This window comes from Muscardinus avellanarius (genome assembly GCF_963383645.1).
Source record: "Muscardinus avellanarius genome assembly, chromosome: 4".
NCBI classification, from domain to species: Eukaryota; Metazoa; Chordata; class Mammalia; order Rodentia; family Gliridae; genus Muscardinus; species Muscardinus avellanarius.
Genome location: NC_137789.1, coordinates 8,429,526 through 8,453,367, shown reverse-complemented (window position 1 = coordinate 8,453,367; position 23,842 = coordinate 8,429,526). Strand labels below are relative to the sequence as shown.

General features: G+C 47.9%; 1 protein-coding gene across 5 annotated transcripts in view; it reads right to left on the bottom strand.

Moving 5' to 3' along the window:
• The window catches only part of ZFAT (zinc finger and AT-hook domain containing), a gene marked incomplete at both ends in the record, with an annotated part of 197,320 nt that overhangs the window by 4,065 nt on the left and 169,413 nt on the right, over nucleotides 1-23,842 (bottom strand). For 4 of the 5 annotated variants that reach the window (XM_080694115.1, XM_080694117.1, XM_080694119.1 and 1 more), the window contains 2 exons: nucleotides 16,605-16,735; nucleotides 19,779-19,905. The exons of the other annotated variant lie outside the window; for it this stretch is intronic. In XM_080694115.1, the coding sequence (XP_080550241.1) occupies nucleotides 16,605-16,735; nucleotides 19,779-19,905 (258 nt within the window). The remainder of the gene's footprint in view (nucleotides 1-16,604; nucleotides 16,736-19,778; nucleotides 19,906-23,842) is intronic. 5 annotated transcript variants of the gene reach the window in all.

Here is a 23,842-nt window from a genome sequence, read left to right as displayed (position 1 = left end):
ACGCTGGGGGCACACACCTCCTCCTGGTTCTCCCAGTGGCCCCTGCATCAGATCCCCACTCAACCAACTCTCCTGGTTCTGTTAATGCTCCTCAGGACACTCCGAGGGACTCTGCCGTCTACGCGCCCAGGCCTCAGAAGTGGACGCTCACAGGGATGCTGGGCAGCTGGCCAGGCAGGAGCACGGGCCACTGGGCTGGGTCCCGCCCTGACATGTCCTCAGCAACCCCTGGCAGTGGCCACGAGAAATGTGTGCAGGGGGCGTCCCGTCTTCCCACAGGAAGGCTTCAGGGGAAGAGTGGTCCTTGGGGAAGCTGCGTGGGGTGGCTTTTCCTGGGGAGGTCTTACCTTCAGTGCAGACTTCCCCGCCAAAAACAAAACGAAGCAATCCAGCCCTCAACACACATCCTTCTGGTTGTGGCAGTGACCGCAGCCCCTCCCAGGACATTAAAACAGCTCAGAAACACAACTGAGGTCACTGAGATATGACAAACAAAAGTTAAATAAGAAGCCAGACATGGTAGTACACACTTATAATCCCAGTACTTGGGAGGCTGAGACACACAGGAGAATCACAGGTTTGGAGCCAGCCTCAGCAACTTAGTGAAGCCCTGTTTCCAATTTAAAAAATAAAATAGGGCTGGGAAGAGGGGTGGTTAGCTCAGAAATAGAATGCTCCTGGGCTCAAACCCTAGTAACCCCCTTCCAAAAAAAGACTATTGAAGGAAGAAAAGCTGCAGCTCATGGCTGAATCTTACTGGGGCAGCAATAAGAAAAGGGAAAATGTTTTCCCTCTCTGGGTATTGAAAGCACTTTTTAAGTGCTGGTGAAATATAATAAACAATAAATATATGAACCACACCTTTCACAAGCAGCTTTTGAAACAGTAACTAGAGCTTCCTGGGCCCAGTCCCCCATATGCCTGTGCCAAGGGCTGGTGGCCACATCTACATCAGGGCCACACTAAACAAGGTTTGCAAGCTTGGTCGTGACAGGGCACTGCAATAGCCAGACTTCAGTAAGGTCAAGTCAAACTAGCATGCTAATTAACTATCGTGTGTGTGTGTATGTGTGTGTGTGTGTGTGTGTGTGTGTGGTATTGGAGATTAAACCCAGGGCCTCATGCATGCTAGGCAAGTGCTCTACCATTGAGCAATAGCCCCAATTATTTTAAAATTTTATTTTGAGGCAGGATTTCATGAAGTTTTCCAGGCTGGTCTCAAACTTGTGATCCTCCTGCCTCCCTAATTGCTGAGATTACTGTGTGCCACCACACCTGGCTTAGCTATGGAGATCAGTGTGGAGATTCCTTAGAAAACTGGGAATGGATCCACCATATGATCCAGCTCTACCACTCCAGGGTATATTTCCAAAGGGGTTGAAATCAGAGAACCACAGAAACACATGCATACCCACGGTTAATAGCAGCACAATTTGTAAAGAGCCAAAATCTGGAACCAACCTAGGTCGCCATCAACAGATGAATGGATTGCAACATTATGGGAAATACACAGTGGAATTCTACTCAGGTATAAAGAAGAACAAAACCATGTCATTCCCAAGAAGATGGAAAGACCTGGAGAGCATTATGTTAAGTGAGATCAGCCAAGCACAGAAAGAGAAGGGACTTATGCTTTCTCTAATATGCCCAAACTAGGGAGCACTGGGGATACCAGAGGGACTCCAGATAATAGAGGGAAACCTCAGCAAAGCTAGAATGGAAGGATGGGAGAGGAAGAAGGCTGAGGTTGATTAATGGAGGAGCTACATCCGAATATGTGTAAAAGTATGGATGTAACATGGTCAACCTGGACACTCATTGTTGGGAGGGGAAAGGGGAACTGAGGGGAAGGGCACCAAGCACAGTCTAAGTGTATGCCATTTTCAATATGATCCACATTAAAAAAAAACTGGCTCTGGGCACATAAATAAATGATGAATAAAGAGAGAGGAAAAATAAACTGTTTCCAGAACTTTTCCAGAACTGGAAAGACACATAGTAGGATGATGTCATTTTAATGATTTGGCTTACAAACTTTTGAAAGGAACTGCTCTCAGCATACCTCCGCGCAGATGCAGCCCACAACCCCAGGGCCTCCCGCCAGCCCCGTGGCCCTTGGCAGCCCCTGGGAAGGTGACCAGGGCCTTGGCTTCTGGATCCTGGTTGGAGGGTCTGGTTAGCACAGGGACTGTCCTGGGTGCTCTGCAGCGGGAGGGTCTGCCATCACCTCTGCCTCTGTGGCTGCCACCATCAGGAGGTGCTTGGTATCAGGCATTCTTCACATTTCAAATCCACCTTAAACAAGCTCACCCAGGTTTCTATTTATTAAACCATGTCTTAGGGAACAGGCCGCTCTCCGATGTCATTATTGACTGTTAAAGGCACCGGGGGCTCCAGGCCAGGAAATGATCAGAGAAGCTACTATTGATTCCCCTCTCATTGGTGCTCCTGGTGTTCAGGGTTGGCTCTCAGTACTTCCTGGGCCAGACCCAGAGCTGGCCCTTCATGACTCAGGGGAGGCAGACAGGACTGGGTTGTCAGCCAGAGGACACAGCCATTGTCAAGACCATCAGCACGGAATGTACTGAGCAACCACCACGGGCAGGGCTTAGTGAGACCAGGCCCAGGAAGTGCAGAGAACTGAACACAAGAGCCACACTTCCAAGAGGAGATGGGCCAGATGTGGGCAGTGTAGGCGTGTCTGTGTGTATACATGTGCATGGGTATGGAGTGTATGTGAATATGTATACATATGTGCAAGTAGATGGCGTGTGTATCTGTGTCCACATGTATATGTACATGTGTATATGTGTATGTATAACATTTGCATATATATACACAGGTATACAGACATGTGTGTAGGATGCGGGTGTGTATGTGCATCCACGCATATATGTATCTGCATATATATATACACATGTGTGTGTCCATGCATACATAAGCACATGGTCATATGTATGTGCTTATGTATAATGGGTGTGCATGTGAATGTGCAGGTGCATTGGCATGTGTGTGTGCATGCATATATATGTGTCTCTGTGTGTGTATGTGCAAGTTATGAGTGTGTGTCTGTGTACATCATGTGCACACCTATGCGAGTGTGCACCCCTATACTTGTAGCCAAATTGCTATCCGCACCTCTGAATCTTTTTTTTTCTTTGGTAACTGGGGTTCCTGGAAGCCCTTCTACCTCCAGGCTACACTCCCAGACCTATTTTCATATTTTTTTTTATTTGGAAACAGGGTCTCTTAAGCCAGCGCGACTGGCTTTGAACCTGTGCAATCCTCTTGTCTCTGCCGCCCAAGCACGGGGATTACAAATGTGTGCCACACACCCGGAGCACCTCTGAATCTCAACCAGCGCCCACAGTAGGGAAAATCGCTTCTCATAATGACCCTCACAGTTTACAGTGTTTTGGGATCCTGTATCTCACTTAATTCTGTTTAGCTCTGTGAAGATGGCAGGCAGGGAGGATTCTTATTCCACCCTTTGAAAAGGGGTGGCTCACAGAGTTTAATGCAGCCCCTTGGCTAGTAATGGGTGATTCTGAAATTTGAAGCTGAGTAGGGAACCTCTGGGATCCACAGTCTTGCTAACCAATTCTCCTTGCTATGTACCTGTAACTGCCAAGATGAAGTTCCCTGGCTGCGCGGGTGAGAGCCCTTCTGCCCAGGCCCTGCTACCCCTCCTCCACACTCAGCCTTGGCTCCTGAACACTCTCTTGCCTCTGGACTTCCACCCTGCTCTTCTACCTCTTGAAGTCACCACCCACCCTTCCCAGAGGATGCTTTCTTGCCCTTGGGAACTCAGATGGGTGTCCTCCTCCAGGAAGCCCCCAGGCTCCCACAGCCAAAGTTCCCATACACCCTCGTGATGACACCTGTCATCCTTTCACCCACTAGAGCACAACCTTCGTTTCACTCATCTCTGTGGGGTGCAGCCTGTATACCTTAGAGGGACCTGGACAGACCAGGCCAGCAGTAAACAGTGAGCCCCACCTCTCAAGCAAGCCACAGAATAAAGACTGCAGAGTGCACACTGCCTTCAGAGTGTGCTCGCCTTAAGCAAATTGCCACCCCAAAGACCCAACCAAGAGGAGAGGAGGGGAAAGCCAGAGCCAGCGTGTGACTTCTGCACTGTGGGAGGAAGAGAACGGCCTTTACAGTCAGTGCAACCAGTTCACCAGGAGTGGCTCAGACCTGGTGGTTCCGAGTAGACTCTCTAAGAAGGAGCGGGGTTCTGGTTTCTGAAGAATCCTGCGGCACGGAATACTGCCCGATGGATCCCTGCGTGGTTAAGCAGGCTCAGCTAAACCTCTCTTTGGCCACTCTCCTAGTGAAGCTGGCAGATGGGCAGGCTGGTAAAGGTCTGTGGGGCCAGCAGGGACTGGGAAGCCAGGTGAAGAGAAAACAAGCTTTAAAACCAGCAACAGGTCTGAAGGGGCGGTGCTCGCTCCGGGGTTCTTGACTGCAAAAGTACCTCTCTGCTCAGTTGACTATAAGGCACAACATCATTGTTTGCTTTACAAGACAAATAGAGAGAGGCCTGGGAGAAGTCCAGACATCTCTAAATGGTGAGCCAGTTATTGAATGAACGGCCACTGATGAGCCACCCAGGCAGCTCTGGATCGTCACGGTTCTCATAGGCTGAATTCCCACGTGTGACTCTGATGACTTCTGGGCCCTCTTCTGTTCCACTGAGATATTAGTTTGTGTCAGGCACTCTGCTGGGGGCTAGAGACAGAACCATGTGCCCAGATGTGGTCCCTGCTCCCAGTGGGAGGCTATGGATGGAGACTGATCCTAGACCTCCGGGGTGGTGGGTGGGAAGTAGGCATGATGGTTTCCTGAGGATGAGGACTCACTGGAATCAGAAGGATGAGAAGAGGTATAGAGAGAAGAGGTATAGAGGGAAAAGATCCAGGACCACATCACCTCTCCATCTTACATCTTGCCAGTTAACAACCTTCATTCTTCCCTGCCTTGTGAAACCTACCATACACAGGCTCTGGGAAGAGGGACATGGGCATCGTTAGGCTTACTGTTCCGTCGACCTCTGTAACTTAGGGAAGTCATGGATGAGTATTAATGTACTCAAATTTTTAGTTTCTTATTACAGATAACTTTCCATTTGCTTCTCGTTATTCTAGTTAGGACACTAGAGTCAGTTTTTTCTGTCATATGTGTGTGTGTGTGTGTGTGTGTGTGTGTGTCTATAAATTTAATTTCAGGATAATAAAAGTGGTGTCATAAAGCATTCATCGTTTGGTGAGAGCACCGGCTGGAGAGGTGTGACGGAGGCCCTGTAAGCTGAGTCAAGCCACTGCCCTTCCAGGGCCCCGCTCTGCCTGGGCCTGGAAGGCTGAGCAGGGCTGCAACAGCTGCGCAGCTCCCGACAGCACTGTCTGCTCATTGCCGACTGGCCCGGGTCTCACTGCCCAGTGGTCTCCGTGTTTCCAGATCAAATGAAAGCATGCAACTAATGACTTGCTTCTAAGAGGGTGCTGACATCTAAGGTGCCTTTTGCCTCAGAAATGTTTGGTCAGAAATGCTCCTCCCCCATGATCCAGAAAGAACCAAATGGGTGCAGACAAAACCCCTATTTAACTAAGCAAAAAGAATGAGGAACACCGCAGTCGATTCTTCTAGGCAATCCACTCCCCTGGGAACATTTGGGCTCTGGGGAAGGAGCTTAATCTTTCTAGCAATTAGTGTTTCCCCCACAGCTTAGATCATACCCAGCCGGAGCCTGCTCGGCATTCTCGAAGGGGGTGGGCAGATCCACTCTCCCGGGCTCGCGGCGAGCTCATGTGCTTTCACCACCCTGGTTAAGAGCGCAGCTGCATGCGTGAGAAACAGAGGGGGACGGCACATTCAGTCCTGAATTTATAGAGGAAGGAGAAGGTATAAATGAATGTGGTTTGTTAAAAAAAAAAAAATCACAAATTCCTAACCCTGAAAATATTTGTATATATATAAGACAAAAAATGGGCTTTATCTGCATGAAACTTGTGGAAATAGCAAAAGATATTCACAGGCAGGGAGAAACCGTTCCAGACATCAGGGAAGATTGAAAGCCTTTTAGAAAGGAGAAAATGCAAGCGAAGAGAGGAAGGCTGTGACTTCTACCCGCGCCAGGGGAACATCTTTCACGGAGGGAGAGGGCAGACTGCCTCTCACCACCCTATTTTCTCTTGATTGTAAGCAGGATGCTTTTTCCTTTTTCTGGAAATACACCTCCTATGCAGAGGCCATAGCTCAGGCTATAATGGCTGCTCGCTGCTGACAGCCACAGCCAGCCCCCTGAACGTGTCTCCTGCATCTGACATTCCAAGCCTCGCGACGGCCGGGCAGCTCCCCCCTCTTTGTTGAGCACCGGGCACAGCAGGGCTCTGCTGCACAGACTGGCACTGCTGCAGCATGGACCTGTTAACTCAGGCCCCTGGCCCAAGGGGAACGGGAAGGGCCAGTTTTTGTTGTTGAGAGGGAAAGGCCTGCAAACCAGAAGCGAGGAATGACTGGCAGGCCTCCTGGTCTCTGTACTATTGGAGGAGGACCAAAAAGTTTCCCTGTTGGCCAAACCAACCCCTGTGCAGCAAGCAGGCCTTGCTGGCAGGAACACCTTATGATCTCTATGCTTTGAAAGTCTAAGCACCATTTAGTTTTGTATAAATAATCACTCAGCTGAGAAAAAGATACCCCTTCTCCTGTAAAATGGTCAAATGGGGTGAGCAACATGGCTTCTCAGAGGGCGTGTGAGTTAGAGCAAAGCAGGGGACCCAGTGCCTGGCTCAGGACACAAGATTGCTGCTGGATGCCAGCCCTGCCAGGAGGAGTCTATGCCCCTCCAATCTCCTGACCAAGCCAGGCTTCCCATGTGCTTGCCCTGCTCCTGCACCCTTAGCACATGCCCCTCCACACCACGGCGGCTGGCTTACAGCAGGTGCCCCATAAGTACTGAATTGCAGTACCCTACTATGTACCCCAGGAGCTATTTGAAAACCCTACTAATACAGACCACAGGGTAGTCAGAGCAGAGAAGGAGGTGGGTAGCAGCTTACTGCCTATGAGTATCTTCTGATATTTAGATAAGCTGATTCTGCATAATGCTTTACTTTGCTGACCTTTAAATGCATATATACTGAATTTCTGTTTTATCTAGTGCCAGTACCAGGCTCTGCATACAGGGCTCCACATCACTGCCAGGTGCTTCACATGGGGACTTTCTCCTTATGAACTCCTCCTGCCTGCAAATCCTGGATCCCTGACAGGCAACTCTGAGGGTGAGGCAAGTCCGGTGTCCTCCCTACAATGCTCTCCTGCAGGGCAATGAGGGAGTCACTGCCTCTGGACATTCCTCAGGAGCAAGTGCTCCACCTGCCCAATCTCCCCCAAACACCCCATACAACCACCCCTGCAGGCTCAGGCTTCCGGGCTGCTGGCGGGCAGCTTTCTCAGCCTGAGGCAGGTGCTGGGTCAAGAGGCAGGATGCGTTGCTCCCGCCCTTCCTCTGCCACCTTGAAGACATCTGTTCTTTCCAGCTGGGGAAGCAGGTGGTGTCTTCTCTCAGCAGACTTTCCCCCTGATTCAGCAGTCTGCTTCCTCAAGGAGTTTCTCTCCTTGTCCTCTGGCACCACAGAGACCTGAATCTTCCACAAGACCCCAGAGGTTCCTGGATGGATAATGGAGTGAAGGGAACCAGAGCCAGCAGGAGCCACAAGCTGTCCCACCTGTATATCCAGAGCCCAGCCCTGCCCAAAGAGGAACAAGCCAATGCCCAGTGTTGCAATGTTTGCAATTTTGTCTGAAATATTTATCATGATGAAACATAAACCATTTAAATCATCCACACAGGAAGATAAGTTCCTTGAGAGCAAGCAGATCTAGGAACAGAAAAAAACTGCCAGTCCCTTGTTATTCTTAGCTCCAGTGAAACTTTGACATCCGCTCTATAGGAGCTGGACAGAGTGGCCTCAGGTCCAATGAGGATGCTCACAAGGACAACACTCCTGGTCACCAAGTGCATGCTGTCTTTGCTATCTGTACTTCTTTTTACATAGGAACAGCTTCCACTGTAATGGATTTACTGGGTGGTAACATGGGCAGGTGCGATGGGGCTGGAGCATGCGGGGCCTTGTGGGGGTCTTAGGGACTGCGCTTGTGTCTTTTAATCTCCTTGCTTGTTGACTCTCTCTTACTTCCAGCCTCCATGATGTGAGAGAGCCCTTGTTCTCCCCCTCTCTCTGCCTTCCGCCGCCATGCCGGGAGCTCTGCAGACCCAGCCTGACATGAACTGAACCCCTGTAATCTCTAGAATTGTGAGCTAATAAATTTTCTTTCCTCTAAGTTGTGTGGTCAGTTACTGTTGTATTATATCAGTGAAAATGCTGGCTGAAACATTCCTAAACTTGACTCTCTTGGCCTGGTCTCAGATCCTTGTGTCCATCTGGTCAGCTCCCTCCCCAAATCCCTGTAACTCTGAGCAGTGTCTCTCACAGCACCAACCATTCTAAATTCTACTCCACCTTAGTTCAGGTTGTTACCACAATGTATCTGAGATGAGGTGGCTAGTACACAGCAGTGTCTCCATCACACTCTGGAGGCTGGGAGTCCAAGGTCAGGGCCAGCACGGCTGGGTTCTGGCTAGGCCTTATTTCTGGTGGAAGACTACTGGCCTGCATTCATGTCTCCACATGTCAAAAGCTAGCCCTTTGTCTCCTCATATAAGGACAGCAATCCCATTCATGAGGGCTCCATCCTCATGACCTAATCAACTTCCAAAGTCCCCACCAACAACCACCACCACCATCACATTGGGACCTGGATTTCAGCTTATGAATTTTGAGGGGACACAATCCACCAATCCAAGGTGGCCTCCTCAAGGCCTTCTCTGCAGGAAGTACTCAGATGGACTCAGCAACAGGAGGTGGTAAAGGGCCTGGGTTTTCTGGGCCATTTCCTTGCTAATGTACATGGTATAACTATGTGTTCTGCCTGGACCAATACTCACTCTCTTAAGAAACAGGAGGGTGTTTTATCTACCCTCAGATTCCTGATGACAAGCACAGAGCCTAGACAATGACACCTGGAAGGAACAGTGGCAGCTAAATTCTCCATGTACCGCAAGGGTTAAGGAACTATGTCATTCCTATAGAGAAGGAGCTGAGATTTTACTGGAGGCTTAGCACGAGCCAGGCACAGGGCCAACCGCTTCATCTGCATCATCCATGCCACAAACCCATGGGGCAGGCTCTGCTATCTTAACATTTCACACAGGAGAAAACAGAAGTTCAAAGGGAAGTCCTCTGTCCAAGGTCACATGCTACCAGCTCAACCTCAGGAAGCCCTTCTCACCCTGGCCTTGCTGCAAAGGCCACTCAACCATGCAGCATGGGCTCAGGAGACATCCCTGAGATGGGCTTCTTGAGAGAGACGCCTTCCTGTTCTGTCACCTTGCAAGGGACTCGTAGCCAGCTTGGAGATTGCAAGGCTGCTCAGTGTAGGTCACACAGAAGGCACCCCGGCCCCACCAGTCAACTCCCTGACATCTGAACACCTGCACAGCTTCTAAAATGTGCCCGGCCCTGGTCCAAGTGCTGACAATCCCAGAGATGGATGGAACCAAATCTCCACCCACTGCACAGAGCTTCAATTTGTGAAGAGAAAAGCCGTTTGGGCAAACAACCATGCCAAGATAGCATTGGTGACAGAGTCCCTGAGAACTGGGAAAAGGTGCCTGCCCTCCACCATTTTCACCACTGCCCAGAGGGGAAGAGCTTCAGCCCCCACAGGGAAAGAGGGATCCCACCATAGCTGGCTCCTTCTTCGAGTGCTTACTTTTACTTTACGTGGAGGCAGATTAACCCCTGACCTTCTTCTTCATATGGTCAGCATAGGGAAGGCAGGTCTTCCTGCAGGGAAGAGACCTTGCCATCCACTTCTCTCTAATTACACATGGCTGGTGGGGTGGGGCAGGGAGTGAACTTAGGGCTCCTCGGTCCTGATTTCTGCTCCTCGAAAACAAGAAGCCCACAAATGCCTGCAGGCCTTTCTTTGACCAAAATCCAACTACTGCAGAGCTAGTGGACATTAAACCAGGAACACTTTGTTTCTATTTGACGATTCAGCAACTGGATTCATTTTGGAAGTGGCTTAAAACACAGCCCCAATCCTTCTCCTGCTGACAACTACACTGATATTTGCCACTGGGTGGGTAAGGTAAGGTAAGCTCTTTGCCTTCAGGCTTTGAATTAAATTAGGCCTAGCTAGATAAGCTGCCTATTTTAGAACCAACTGCATCACCTACAGCCCAACTGGGGAACAAAAACTCATTATATTCATGGGTTCTAAAGAACAGGACTCGTATGGGCCTGAGCAGTCAAGAGAGCATGAGCATGAGAATATGCTGCAGACGAGGCCAGGCGGGCCATGTGTGTCCTGGGCAGAGGCCAGAGCTGGTACACAGGCCTGGAGGTGTCTGAAATCAGCTCAGTAGAATAGAGGAAGGGAAGGCAGCCTGCTGGGCTGCTGTGTGATGAGCCAGAGATGGAGGTAGACAGAGGCAGGCAGCCATGGGGCCTGGTAGGCCTCTGTGAGGGTCTAGGCTAACTTTATGGATGCTACCCAGGTTATTGGAGGGTTTTGAGTGAGTGTGACCTGATTTTACTGTCAAAAGATCATGCTGTCTTCCCTGAGAACGCTAGGGCTCAGCAGGGACAATGCACAGAGGCCAGAGCAGAGTGACAATGGAAAATGGTGTTTCTTAAGCTCTGATGTGTTCGTGGCACACGGGCTGCCAGCAAAGGGCAAAGACTGACTCAGGAGCCTGGGGTGGAGCCAGGGCCTCTGCCTGTCTCACAAGCTCCTGGAGGCCGACACTGCTGCTCAAGGCCCACAGTTTGGTTTAGGTGAAGGCAGCAGCCACGGGCACAGAGGGACTATTTGAGGCATGTTGTAGAAGTAGAGGGCACAGAAGACACCGAAGGTCAGAGGTGGGAGGAAGTCAGAGTGACTCCCAGGGACCAGCTTTTACCCATGTGGCAAGCATGCCATCTGTCTGCTTGGAAAACGGATGGGGAGGAGGGTGATGGAGAAGGGAGCAGACAGTTTCGTTAAGGGGAATTCCTCTGGTCAGGATGGAGACTGCTGTCCCTTTGGGAATCAGTAAGGCCCAGCCTGGAGTCGCACTGTCCAAGGAAGGTCCGTCATACCTCCACCTGACAGGCCAACAGCTCTGGCTCCCTCTGTCTGTGCTTGGCTCCAAACCTGGAGAAGACCATGTGATCTCAGCAGCCAGGTGACTTTCCCAGGGCAGTGTCAGAGGAAGGGAGGGATCAAATAAGAGCCACCTGCGCTGGATGAGGAGGTGGATTGGGAAAGAGGCACCAAGCAAACAGTGATGAACTCAACAGTATTAGAGCTCAAATAAAGTGGAGTTCTGCAAATAGCACCAACCAAAGCTGCAGCTTCCTGGGGGAGTAAGAGCAGAAAATGGGGGCTTCGGGGAAGGAAGAGCAGAGAGAAGCAAAGTTCAAAAGAGCAGCATGCTCAGGTTTGCTAAAGATGCATTACATTGAAAAGAGGAACCATATGGAATAGACCTTGATTCTCAAATTTTCAGACCATTTCTCATACGGCCACAGATATATCATGGGATGGGACTTACTTTTACTTTAAAGCTTTCGCAAAGTAATGAAATTTTCAGGAACTATCATGGGATAAGAGGGCTCAGCAAATAACAAAAGAGCTTTGAAAAAGGATATAAATTGGCACATGAACCATCAGAAACCGTACCAGGAACAGAAATCTCTAAAAGGACCTTCATTTAAGACAAAGACAAAGCAAAGATTCAAATGGTGAAGGGAGAACCAAGGAAGGCCCACCAAGGAGAAGAGGTGGCGCTGCCGAAGATAAGATGCTGAAGGCGCTCCTGTCCCTGCGTCTGCAGGCTGAAGGTCACTGCTCAGCAGCAGCAGAATAAATGTTCTGTAAGGGACGTGAAGTATGATCATACTTTAAGAAGCTACCTGTGTGCATAATTAGGAGTTTGATATAATTAAAGTTGGCAGAGCCCCAGGATCAAGTAAATCATACCGCCAAGTTCTTTAGGCAGAAGCCAAACTCATCCGCTAAACACATGTGCAGTTGAATCGTGGTTATCACAGTAAGGGCTTTGCTGAGGGAAAGACATTCTTCAGTGAGACTTTGGGGTTTGTGGTTCTTGTGGTACTGAGGATTGAACCCAGGGGCATTCTGCCTCTGAGCTATGCCTTCGGTCCCCCACACATACCTCTTTTTTAATTTTTAATTTTAAAATAGGGTCTCACTAAGTTACTGGGGATCTTGCTAAGTTGCTGGGGCTGTCCTGGAACCTGTGATCCTCCTAACTGTGGCCTCTCGAGTACTGGCTTTACAGGCATGTGCCACCATGCCTGGCAGTATTTTACAAAGATCAAATGAGCTAGGTGCCAAACAATCAAAGGTAAGCCCAGACTGCAGGCATCTGTCAGAAATCCTGACCATCTATCCTAGGGTCACCTGGGGGCTTGGGAAGCATTTGTCCTCAGTCCCTGTGGTGTGCAATGGAGCTGAGTGCCCGCAAGGACACATGGGATGCCCTCGATCTGGCTCCTCAAGGCATCTGCACCCATCATGACCTAGCGACACTACTGAGCCAGCATGGGATTGATGTGACATTCTACCCTACGGTGAGGAGCAACAGAAAGACATGCAGTTAGGTGGACAGAGTGGGCAGAATCTTCCAAATTTGTGTGTGTGTGTGTGTGTGTGTGTGTGTGTGTGTGTGTGTGTACATATGTGTATATGTATATATGTATGTACATTTATATATTCAAGTAATCTTCTAAGAAGAATTTCTTAGATGAACCACAGCAATGAGCAAGACGCCATAACAGGAAGAAGAATAAATGGCCCAGCTGAAGGTGTTGGGGTCGCATCTGGCGCAGGGATGTGCGCCGCTGTTGTGAAGTGTCACTTGCACACGGGCAACTGAACGCAGCCCCCTGAGGCTCTGAGGGGAGGTGGGGAGGGGACAGCGTGGAAGCCAGCGGCCAGTGCCTTTCCTTTTACCTCCACCACGCAGACTGCCTGGAAGTCAGGGAGACATTGTTTACAGTAGGCATCAAAGAAGTGCCTCTGTGGGAAAAATGGAAAATCCATGAACTCACCAGGTATTTGCGCTTAAAGGGTAACAGAAAGGAGGGACTTCTCTCGGTCCTCTGTGGGCCTGGTAAGAGGAGAGACGTCCGTGCAGCCCCGCTCTGAGATGGCTCAGAGGCCAGTATCTCCCATAAAGGCTCTTTCTGGGGCTCTTCTGCTGGACCTCTTGCTATATAGTTACAATCAAATTAATACAAAATAGTGATTGTTTTTAAAAATGATAATGAAAGCCAGGTGCATCAGTGTATACTGTAATCCCAGCTGCTTGGGAGTAAGAGGCAGGAGGATCACAAGTTCAAGTTGCAATTAAGCAAGATCCTATCTCAAAATAAAAAATAAAATAAAATAAAAGGCCTGAGGGTGTAGTGCTATAGTAGAGCACTTGCCTACTATACACAAAGTACTGGGATCGATTCTTAATAGACCCACAACAAAATAATGATAATGAAAATAGATACTAAAACTTCCCATAAATCTCACCCATTTCCCTTCTCTGTTATTTTGCCACAGTATTGTGAAATGGTCAAAGTGGCCCCAGGGACAGGGAGGTGGGATCTGGGCTCCCCTTGCAGGCAGCTGCAGGGCCTCTCTCAGGCCAGAGGGTGAACAAAAGTCCCTCTGCAGGGCAGCTTCTGCCTGGCAGATACCCTGGTCCAGATGATAGTGAGAAAGGGGCTCCAGAAACTATTTGTTCATACGGAAGGAAAATTTTGAACGTCAAGAACCAACTCACGTATAACCTAAAATTCATTTTTGGTCCTATAGAAGATGAATATAAAACAAGAAACTTTAAAAAGATATCAAAATATGCTATCCAACAGTAATTTTAAACATCCGTTGATGAGGTATTCTTGCTTTTTCTCTCCACTTCTGATACCCAGAATATAATCAGAAAATCAAAACAAGAAATCTGCAGTGTAGACAAGTCTACTTAATGAACATTTATTGATCAACTACTCTGTGATGCGTTGGGTTGGAGAAAGAGGAAATCCCCACTTTCAAGGCAGTTATGTGCCTGTGAAGGGAGAGCTATACTTATTCCAAATAGGGGAACTGGAGCTCACATTTCAGTGGTTCAATGTGCTCATTAAGCAGATATAATTTCCTGATTGAAGAAAATCCTACACGAGTTTCATTAAAAGAAAAAAAATGAAATCAATTCATCTAATAAAGACAGCTATATTTCAACTTAAATGATGAGACAATTGAATTCAGAAGGCATTCATTCATGTGGAAGAATCTGAAGCCTTACATTTCTTGGCTGTAGGAGTGGGTATTTAATGTCTACCTGCCCATCAATCCATCCATCCACTTTCTTATCCACCATGTATCAAGAGCCACTGCAAGTTAAGCAGGCACATGCCTTCCTGGAACACATTTCCAAATACAGATTCTCACGACCATGTTAGCCGGTGGTTTGTAATATGAGAGAAGTTTCTCTCAAGGATGCCACTGTCTCTTCCTCCCACAAACACATTTCCCTTTTACACTGGTTGTACTAGATATTTATCTGCCCCATCCCTTGACAAGCTGTGAGTCAGATGCCTGGCAGTGTATCTCAGCTATATCCTAAAACCCTCAACCTCACACCTCACATATCACTGTACTGCGTACAATGCTCAATAAATCATGTCCCCGAGTAGCAACAAATCAATCCTGTTCTCAGAAAGAAGACACAAATCGCAATCAGTAGCACCTTCCCGCACTCTCAAAAGCCTCTGGAACACACGTAACATCCAGCGCCCTCCAACTACTGTACAGTTAGACCCTTCCTGAAGAACCTGATCTAGCCCCAGACTCTACATATCTCTATGTTGCAAATGAGAACTTCCAGAAAGACAGTGTGCAGAATGCAACCTAGTAAATATCAAGGAAAGTTACAAAACCATTTGGCCTGGAAGTATATGTCTGTTCTCAACCTGTGCAGAACACCACGTCGCTGTAGACAGAGGCACTTGCTTCTCCACTGTTCAACTTCCGCACATGAGACCTTCTAGAGAGAAAACACAGGATACAAGAGGGAGGAGGGTTTGCAGGACACACAAACCAGACGTTCTTCTAGATACACTGGGTCTCATCTCAAGATGAGATGAAAAACCCAGAGCTGAGCCAGAATCTTCTAATTGCCCTAGAGAATTACTTGGCCTGCATTTCATGCTTTGAGTTGTGCCCCAGGCAACTTAGGAAAAAAAGTCATTAAGACAGCACGGGGATGTCCCTTCCTGACTCATCAAAGGCAGGTCACGAGAGACACAGCACTCCTGGGTTCATATGTGAGAGCCACACTAAGAAGAATCTTTATTTGTTAGGGCCATGCAAAAGCTATCCCTTCCCTAATTGAACTGTTTCTTGCTTTTAGTTAGAAAATCTAGTACCAAATTTAGTCAGTTTTTGGTAGCTCTAGTGGCACACATCTTTTTCAGGTTTCACCTTGAATGTTGGAGCTCTTTCCTCTAAGCCCTTTATAGAATAGGCCCCACTCCTCCCTTGCTGGTTTCTCTTTTCTGTACCATGCCTGGTCATTTAACATCCTTTGCATCACATTGGTTTATTTATGTTTTATCCTTTTACCCCTAGTCCACTAGTGAGAACTGTGATGGCAATGATTCCCTCCTGGAACCCCAGCAACCAGGACACTGACCAACGACAACCATCACCCAATAGATACCTACAAAACAACTTGATGAAAAAATGAAACGTGGTGGGAAACTATGGTCTGCATCCCAGCTTTCTCCATGAGCTTGCACTTGGATCTCAATGATATAGTTCCTGATTCTGATATGTTTACTATTTTTGGTTTTTGTCCTTAAAGTACTTGTGTAAGCCAACGTAAACCATTTATAAGATGAAGCTTCACTGGATAGGCAGATATAAAAGAAAAGATGCTCTCCTTACCAAGCACAGAGCATTATGGGAGACGGCAAATCCCCAACAGGATGGATGAAGAAATGAGCCAGATATGTAACTAGTGATGAGCACAGTAACCCCTCTCCCAGACAGATCATCCTCTCCCTATTCCACGTGGGTCTGAACAGCTGATGTCGGCTATTTAAGAAGAACACCTGGTGGGGAAATGCTCTTGGTGTCTTTGGCTAACCCCAGCCTCCCGAAGCCCACTTACTGGTGGGGTCTGAAGCAGAGGGTATGACCACATCAGACTCATTTTCATTCTGAAATTCTTTGAAAAGAAATGAATAAAGGGTTTCCAGAATGTTTTTGAAATAGTCTATATCTCTCTCCCAAACACATCCCCGTAGATAGAACTACTGAAGACACATCCCTGTAATAACTGAATGCAAGAAGAAAATGTGCGAGACTAGGCCAGTTTCATCCCCAATTCCACCTCTCAGGGCAAGTTGAGGCCCTGAGAACATAAAGGGAAGGACAGGAGGGGTGTGGCCAGAGGAGCTGAGGAGGGTCCTTACCTGCTTCACCACGGTCACCGTCCCAGGTGCCATGGCCACCACCGAGGCAACGGCAGTGGCGTCATGGGTCTCGGTGCCCAGCTCGATGATCTGCTGCAGGATGTTCACAGCGGTGGGGTCAAGTCGGTCACCTTACGAGGGAGAAGCAAAGAGACCATTAATGCTACTGTGCTGAAGGGCAGATGATGCGAAGCCGGCCCCTTTTCCTTGGCTGAGGTCTCTTCCAGAGGATGCTTCGCAGCCATTGCTCATTTGGACAAGAGAAATCATTTGTATGGTCCTTTATAGCTTACCAAGCATTTTGCATAAGAAACTCTCACAACTCAAACAAATGTGAAGAGAGGGTCTTGTGATGGTGTCCCCATTTAGTTGATTTGCCACTGAGGTGCAAAAAAAAAAAAAAAAAAAAAAAACATGTGTCAAGCTATGGAACCAGCTACACCATAAGGCTAGAATTCAAGCCCAACTTGGTGAACAAGAGCACCCCTCAGTTCATGGCTCCTGGAAGGTCCCACTAACACAACACTGCAGATGCTCTTTTTCTAAGTACAAGGGAGGTGGTCGATGAAAGTGACGGAAATACAGACACAGGTGATGAGCGAAACAGCAAGGATGTCTCAGTTATCCAGCCAGTGAGCGCTGGACCTCAGGCCACTGTGCTTGGGCTTCTGTTTACCTCATGTTAGAAGGCTGGACCCACATCCCCAGGCAGCTACTCAGAACACCAGCCTGCTCTCACCACCTGTTGGCCCCATGCACCCTGACCCTGATCAGTACTTCACCAATAGGGAAATTACTGCTTGGTCTCCATGTTGGTGTGATATTATGAAGACTGCCTGTGTTTGCATCCTCACGGGTAGCTTTCTGCAGGCTATGTTCAAAGAGAATCAGTCAGCAGGTGATCAGAGAAGGAAGCCCAGCATGCTCTACATAGAGAGTGGGACATGGCACGTGGCCACAGTGACAACATGGTCACATGCATACTGATGACCCAGTACCCCCTCCCACAGCCACATCTACACAGTCCTGAGAGGATCTGACTCAGATATAAGTTGCAGCTAACTGCCTCAAACACCTAGGGACAAACATATTTACTGTAAAACTTACTGAGGTTAGGTTTCAATTTCCCATCCCTCACTCCTTGTATGACCATTTATCAAGTCCTACTTGTCAGCCAGGAGCTGTAGCTTCAACAAGAATAAGACAAAGCCCTAACACCCCTCTCCCCCTTCCTGGGCTGAGGGGGTCCTGAGACACAGCTGCAAGCAAGTCACCGCAGCACCTGGTGGGTCCCCTTCAGGAGCACAATCAGGGGAGCATTGAGGCAAGAGAGGAGGGGTCCTAGCCGAGGACATCCCACCTGAGTGCTGTGGATGGGGGTAGCTGGCAGACAGGAGGCTGTGAGGGTGAAGGACAAGGCACCCCAGAGATAGAGGGGTGAGAAACGCAGCCAGGGCTCAGAACTGCACACGCCATGTGGACAGCCCAGCCCAGGGGCAGGAAGCCAGAAACAGAAACAGCTGGGCGCAGCTTGCTGAGCTGCAGTTAGAACTGGATTTGAAGAGCTGGCAGAGACACTGGGCCAGTCACCAACCCACAGGTCTTCAGAAGGTAGATGTGTGTGTGTGTGTGTGTGTGTGTGTGTGTGTGTGTGTGTATGCACGTGCTCGCACATTTATGTGGACTAAAGGTACATAGACTGCATTTTCAGGTCTTGAGCAATCACTGACATTACTGAACCTCGAGGAAGGAAACCCCAGTCCACGCGGGGCCTTGGCTGGGAGCCACACTTAGCAGCCGGCCTGGACTCTCCTGTCTGTAGCAGTGCAGGCCCGCCCCGTCACGGCAAAGTCTTCCCCGGAAAAGTCAGTCTCCCTGAGCTGCCGCCCACAGGAGTTCCCTGCAGCTTGCTTACAGCCTGGGGTTCAGGGATTTAAGAATGAGGTGGAAAGGTGTTCTCACTCCTTCTCCCATTGCCATCTGACTTGGCCTAACACTCTCCTTTAATCCACTTACTTGACCTCTGTCCACATACATACGGCTGCGGCCTGGGCCCCTGGTTTGTGTCAATGAGGAACAAGAGTGCCCAAGCAGAGTGCACCAACTGCCGCACGGTCTGGTTTTAAAATTTGATCTAAAATTTGAAAGTCATGACACTTGATGTAAAAATCCTGACCCAGCCTTTTGGGAAGAGTGGGGCAGTGGTGCCTAAGACTGATCACAGGCCGGGGCTGTGGATCTGCAGCTCTGCCGTTACAGGTGGTCTACAAGGTGCCTGCCAGCTCAGCACAGCCTCAGCCACCCGCCGCCACTGCCTGCATGGCCCCTCTGTACCTGGGAAGAGCCCCCTGGAACAGACGACCAAGGGAAATAATGGAAAGGCTCAGCAGGCTGATGAGAAGGAACGCCAGGGTCCAAGACGAGCCGGGCACCCAAGTGGCACCGCTCACCCGCCGTCAGCAATGCAAGCCACCCCACACCTGTGAGGCGAGGGCAGAGAGATCTGTTCTCTCAGGAGGCGGCTGTGGGAACTGTGAGATCCAATCAGAGGAACTTCATACTCCTACCCAGGGCCCAGCCCTGCTGGGGCTTCAGGGCTAGACATGAAACATCCCCCAAAGAGCTCATTTATCAATGTTTGGAGCTGATGTGATTGAGTCCTGAGAGCTGCAATCTCAGCAGTGGACAGATCCCTTCACGTAGATTTATCTGTGGGGAGAGCCAGGCTGGCAGGACGTGGCTGCAGGAGACAGTTGCCGGGGTAGGCCTTGGGATTATATAGAGCTCCTACCTCTGCTCTCTCTCTGGCTTCCGGCCTCCATGATGTGAGAACACAGCCCACGTGCTCTCCCCTCTCTGCCTCCCGCAGCCATCCCCTGAGATCCGTGGTTCCTAGCCTCACATGGACTGAACCCCAAACTCTAAGAGTATAAATCTCCTTTTCCTCTAAGTTACGTGGTCAAGTCTTTACATTACAGCTGTGAGAATGCTGGCTGGAGCAGGCTCTAATCATTAATGGTTCCACAGAGACCTTTGTGCCTCTGCACTCTGAATGCTGGGTCAGGGGTTCTGAGGTGGACCCACTGGCAAACATTGTTCACACACAAATTAATTCATAAATGGAGTAAGTGTCTAAAGACCAGCTGAATGGGAAGGGGACAGGCGTGCCCTCACCGCTGTCGGAGGTGTATCTCAGGTCCTGGAGTGCCGCCACAGCTGCCTGCGTCCCCTGAGCATCTTCTTCAGCCTCTGTGATGTGGAGATACTGCGTGGAGGGTTCCCCAGGAGTGTCTGTGGCTGGCTAAATAAAAAGAGAAACCTAATTGGCCTTCTGAAAGACCTCCAAAGCTGTGATCCTCCTGTCTCAGCCTCCCAAGTGCTGGGATCAAGAGTGGGTACCACCACACTTGGTTTGTATTAAGAAAAATCAAATGCACATGAAACAACACTCTTACAACATCTCAATTACCTGGCATTTCTGAGATTATCAACTGCTAATATTTTCCAAAAAGAAACCTCTACTTTGCAAGTACCAAGGCTTTGAAAAACCAGCTTTGGCGAAAGCATCTTTTTTAAACTTTATTTTTATGTACTTTTATTTGGTGCGTTGTCATTATACATCAGTGTTAGAAACATACATGCACACAATTCCTGGAGCTCTTCCCTCCAGGCCGCACCCTTCCTCCCTCTCCCGATTACATGTCTTTGAGATTGAAATGGGTAATTTTATATACGTATGTCATATTTATTTCAACTATTACATTCTTTACCTTCCTGGCACCACTCCTCCTTCCCCAAACTCCCCACATCAATGAGTCTCTCTGCTCCTCTATCTGAGGTAGCCCTCATTTCCAAATTTCTATCTAGCTTAGAAATAGAGAAGAGAAAATATTACAACTACTTTTTATTGAGACTGGCTAATCTCCCTTAGAATATTCTAGTATTCCATACATTTTCCTGCAAATGACATACTTTTGTTCTTCTTTATGGCTGCAAAATTCCACTGTGTGTATATAGCACACAGCGTTGTGATCCATTCATCTGTCTGTGGACACCTGAATTGGTCCCATCATTCGTCTATACTGAATTGCGCTGCTATAAACATGGATATGGATGTGCAGCTATAATATTCTGACTTCCGTTTCTTTGTAAAGATGCCCAGGGGGAGTATCACTGGACTATCTGGCGATTCCATTCCCAATCTTCTGAGAAGCCTCTGCACCGCTCTCCACAGTGGCTTCTTGCACCCATTCTTGCAGTAGGGAGCAGAGTATCCCATTCCTCACCAGAGAGCTGCAAGCTCAGATAGTCTCATGCATGCATTTCTAATGGCCTGTCTCCTGCCGCTGCCAACATTGACTCTAGCCTGCCCATTACTCATGAGGCCAACAGAGGCAATGAAGTTGCTTTGGTAGAGAGGAGAAGAAAGGGAGGACAGGTGACTGACCTGCAAAGCACAGGTCCTGGCATACAGAAAGACTCTAGCGAATCACAGCTATTCACACCATCTTATTTTTATATGAAGGATATGACTCACAAAACGGACCATACAAAATCTATTGGCACAACATCAGGACTTGTGGGGGTAGAGGGGGTTGAAATGACATTCACAGGCTCCTCTAGGAGAGGAGAGGGAAGACAGAATTCTCAGAGCTAGACATTAATAATGATCTCCTTTTGTTAGGGCTCAGGGATACCAGCCAATCTATAAGGCAGGAGGCGTGAATGTCACCAATAAAGAAGAACAGGAAGAATGGCTTCAGACAAAGCTTGCAGGAGCCAAAGGCATGCTCTGTAGCACTCAAGCAGCAGCTGACACAGAGGTTCAGAGTAGCATGTAATTGTCCTTTTACGGCCAAATGGCCGAGTTCATTTAGGTTTTTCCAACCTGGCATATAGTAGACACCCAATAAATATTTAATGAATGCAGAAATTAACAAAAAGAAGAACATTTCCTTTCACTACCATTAAACACTGCATTAGCTAACACTAGGCTGAGTATGCCTTAGCCTGCAAAAGAACAGGATGTGCACCAAATAGCGCACCTCATTTTGGGGGCGCTATATAATAATCACTTCAGTAGTTGGTCAGGCATTCCTGGGAGCCAGGTGGTAGCCCAGACTCCTAGGGTAGGCAGCTGTTATTCCACTGGTAACCACCATGCCCGGCTTCCCCGTGGCTTGACTGTCTCACTTAGGGAGTCAAGTACGGGGCTTTGTGTCAACTATTTTTGTTGGGGTCACGGCTCTGTTTAAGGAGCAGGAATCTGCCAGAAGCAAGGCCTTTAGAGGACAAGGACATTACTGTATGCTTTAATAAAAACACTAGGTGACACAGATGGATTGCATTTTGTATCATGAACTGGCATTCCAGTGTCTACTTAGTTCAGAGCAAGCTCTCGCAGCATGAATCTGAAATGCCAGCGGATGCATTGTTTTGCCAGAGATGGAGAAGTCGGGCTGAGCGCACCATCTTAACCAACAATACGAAGGGCTCACCTGGGGCCAGCCCTAGACGGGAGCACTCGATAACAGGCTTTTCTCAATCTTTCCAGCCTCTCAGATATCATTAGCCTATTCTATAGAAGAGAACACCATGGACACACAGGTTAAACGATGGCTTAAGATCAAGCAGTGTACAGACGACAGAGATAGAATTAAAAATCCAACACCCTAAAGCTCACACACAATTCCAAACATGTACAGAAGCAGAGAGATGAGTATGAAAGGCCTCTATGTATCTATCACCAAGTCTGAACCATCAACTCATGGCCAGGTTTTAATTTGCCCTATACACTCTGTGCCCTGCCCTGGAACTTTTCTGAAGCACATGCAGAAATTGCCATTTTCTTTATAAATATTTTAGATTGTATCTCGAAAAACTAAAACTCTTCAAAATGTAACTATGATACCACTATCACATTCAAATAATTAACAATAAATCCTTAATATCATCAATATCCATGTAATGTTCAATTTTCTTCAATAATCTAATTTTCTCTTTCTTTTTCTTTTCTTTTTTTTTTTTTTTTAATTTGGTACTGGGGATTGGACCCGGGGGCATTCTACCTCTGAGCTACACCTCCAGCCCTTTTAATTTTTCTTATTTTGAAACAGGATCTCATTAGGTTGCTGAGGCTGGCCTCGAAACTGCTATCTGCTATCCTCCTGTCTCAGCCTCCCAAGTACTGGGATTACAGGCATGCACCACCACTCCCACTTCACAATTATCTAATTTTTTTTAACAGTGTGTTTAACTCAAACCTAAATGAGGTTCACACATTAGAAATGAGCAGTATGTCCCACAGAACGTTTAAACTCCATGCACTATCCTCCCTTTCTTGCCTTTTCTCTCTGGTGGATTGCTGGAAGAAAGCAGGCAGCTGCCTCGCGGACTCCCAACAATCTGAACTTTGCTGAGGATGTCACCGGGGAACCAATCAACATGGTCCTCTGTCCAAGGTGTTTCCTGACAACCGGGAGTTAGAAATGAACCCAAAGCAGAATCAGATTAAGGACCCCCTGTTTGGCAAGAATGCTTCACAGATTACACCACACTTTCTGCAGGAGGGGTTGTGCATGTGGCGGCCTCGCCTCTGCAATGCAGGTGCCTGGTAATCACCGCGAGGCCTAGTACTCCATTAGAAGACTGCCAACTGGAAATATTATAAGGAGAAAGCTTCTCTTTATCTAATTTTCGGTTATGCTAACACACAGTGGTTTGTTTGTTTGTTTGTTTGTTTGAAATACAAATTTTATTTTAAAACCTTGTTTTTTTATTGGTACATTGTAGTCATACATCTTAATGGAGTACAAGATGGTAGAGGCATACATGCACACGTCACGCATTTAGCTCTGGGGAGGGGACTGTTTGTTTTTTAAAGGTAGGTCAATTACTTGATTCTTGGATTGTATTGCCAGTTTTCAAAATAAGTGTTGGTTGCCTAGCACCTTACAAAAGTGAGTTGTTTTTTTTTTCTAAATAGTCATTATAAGCATATGGAATTAAACGTATTTCATGTGTTCCACTATAGTTATTAAACATCAACAACTGCCTCAGAATAACTGTATCATCCCTGCCACCACCAACAGAATAACTTGAAAACAGGTTGGTGTTGCAATTCTTTTTGCTCTTAGATTATATCTTCTAAGGAATGTACACTACAATTACTGTTTAAAGTCTCTTTTTTCATATTTATTTTTAATTGGTGCACTATATTCATACATCATAGTGGGATA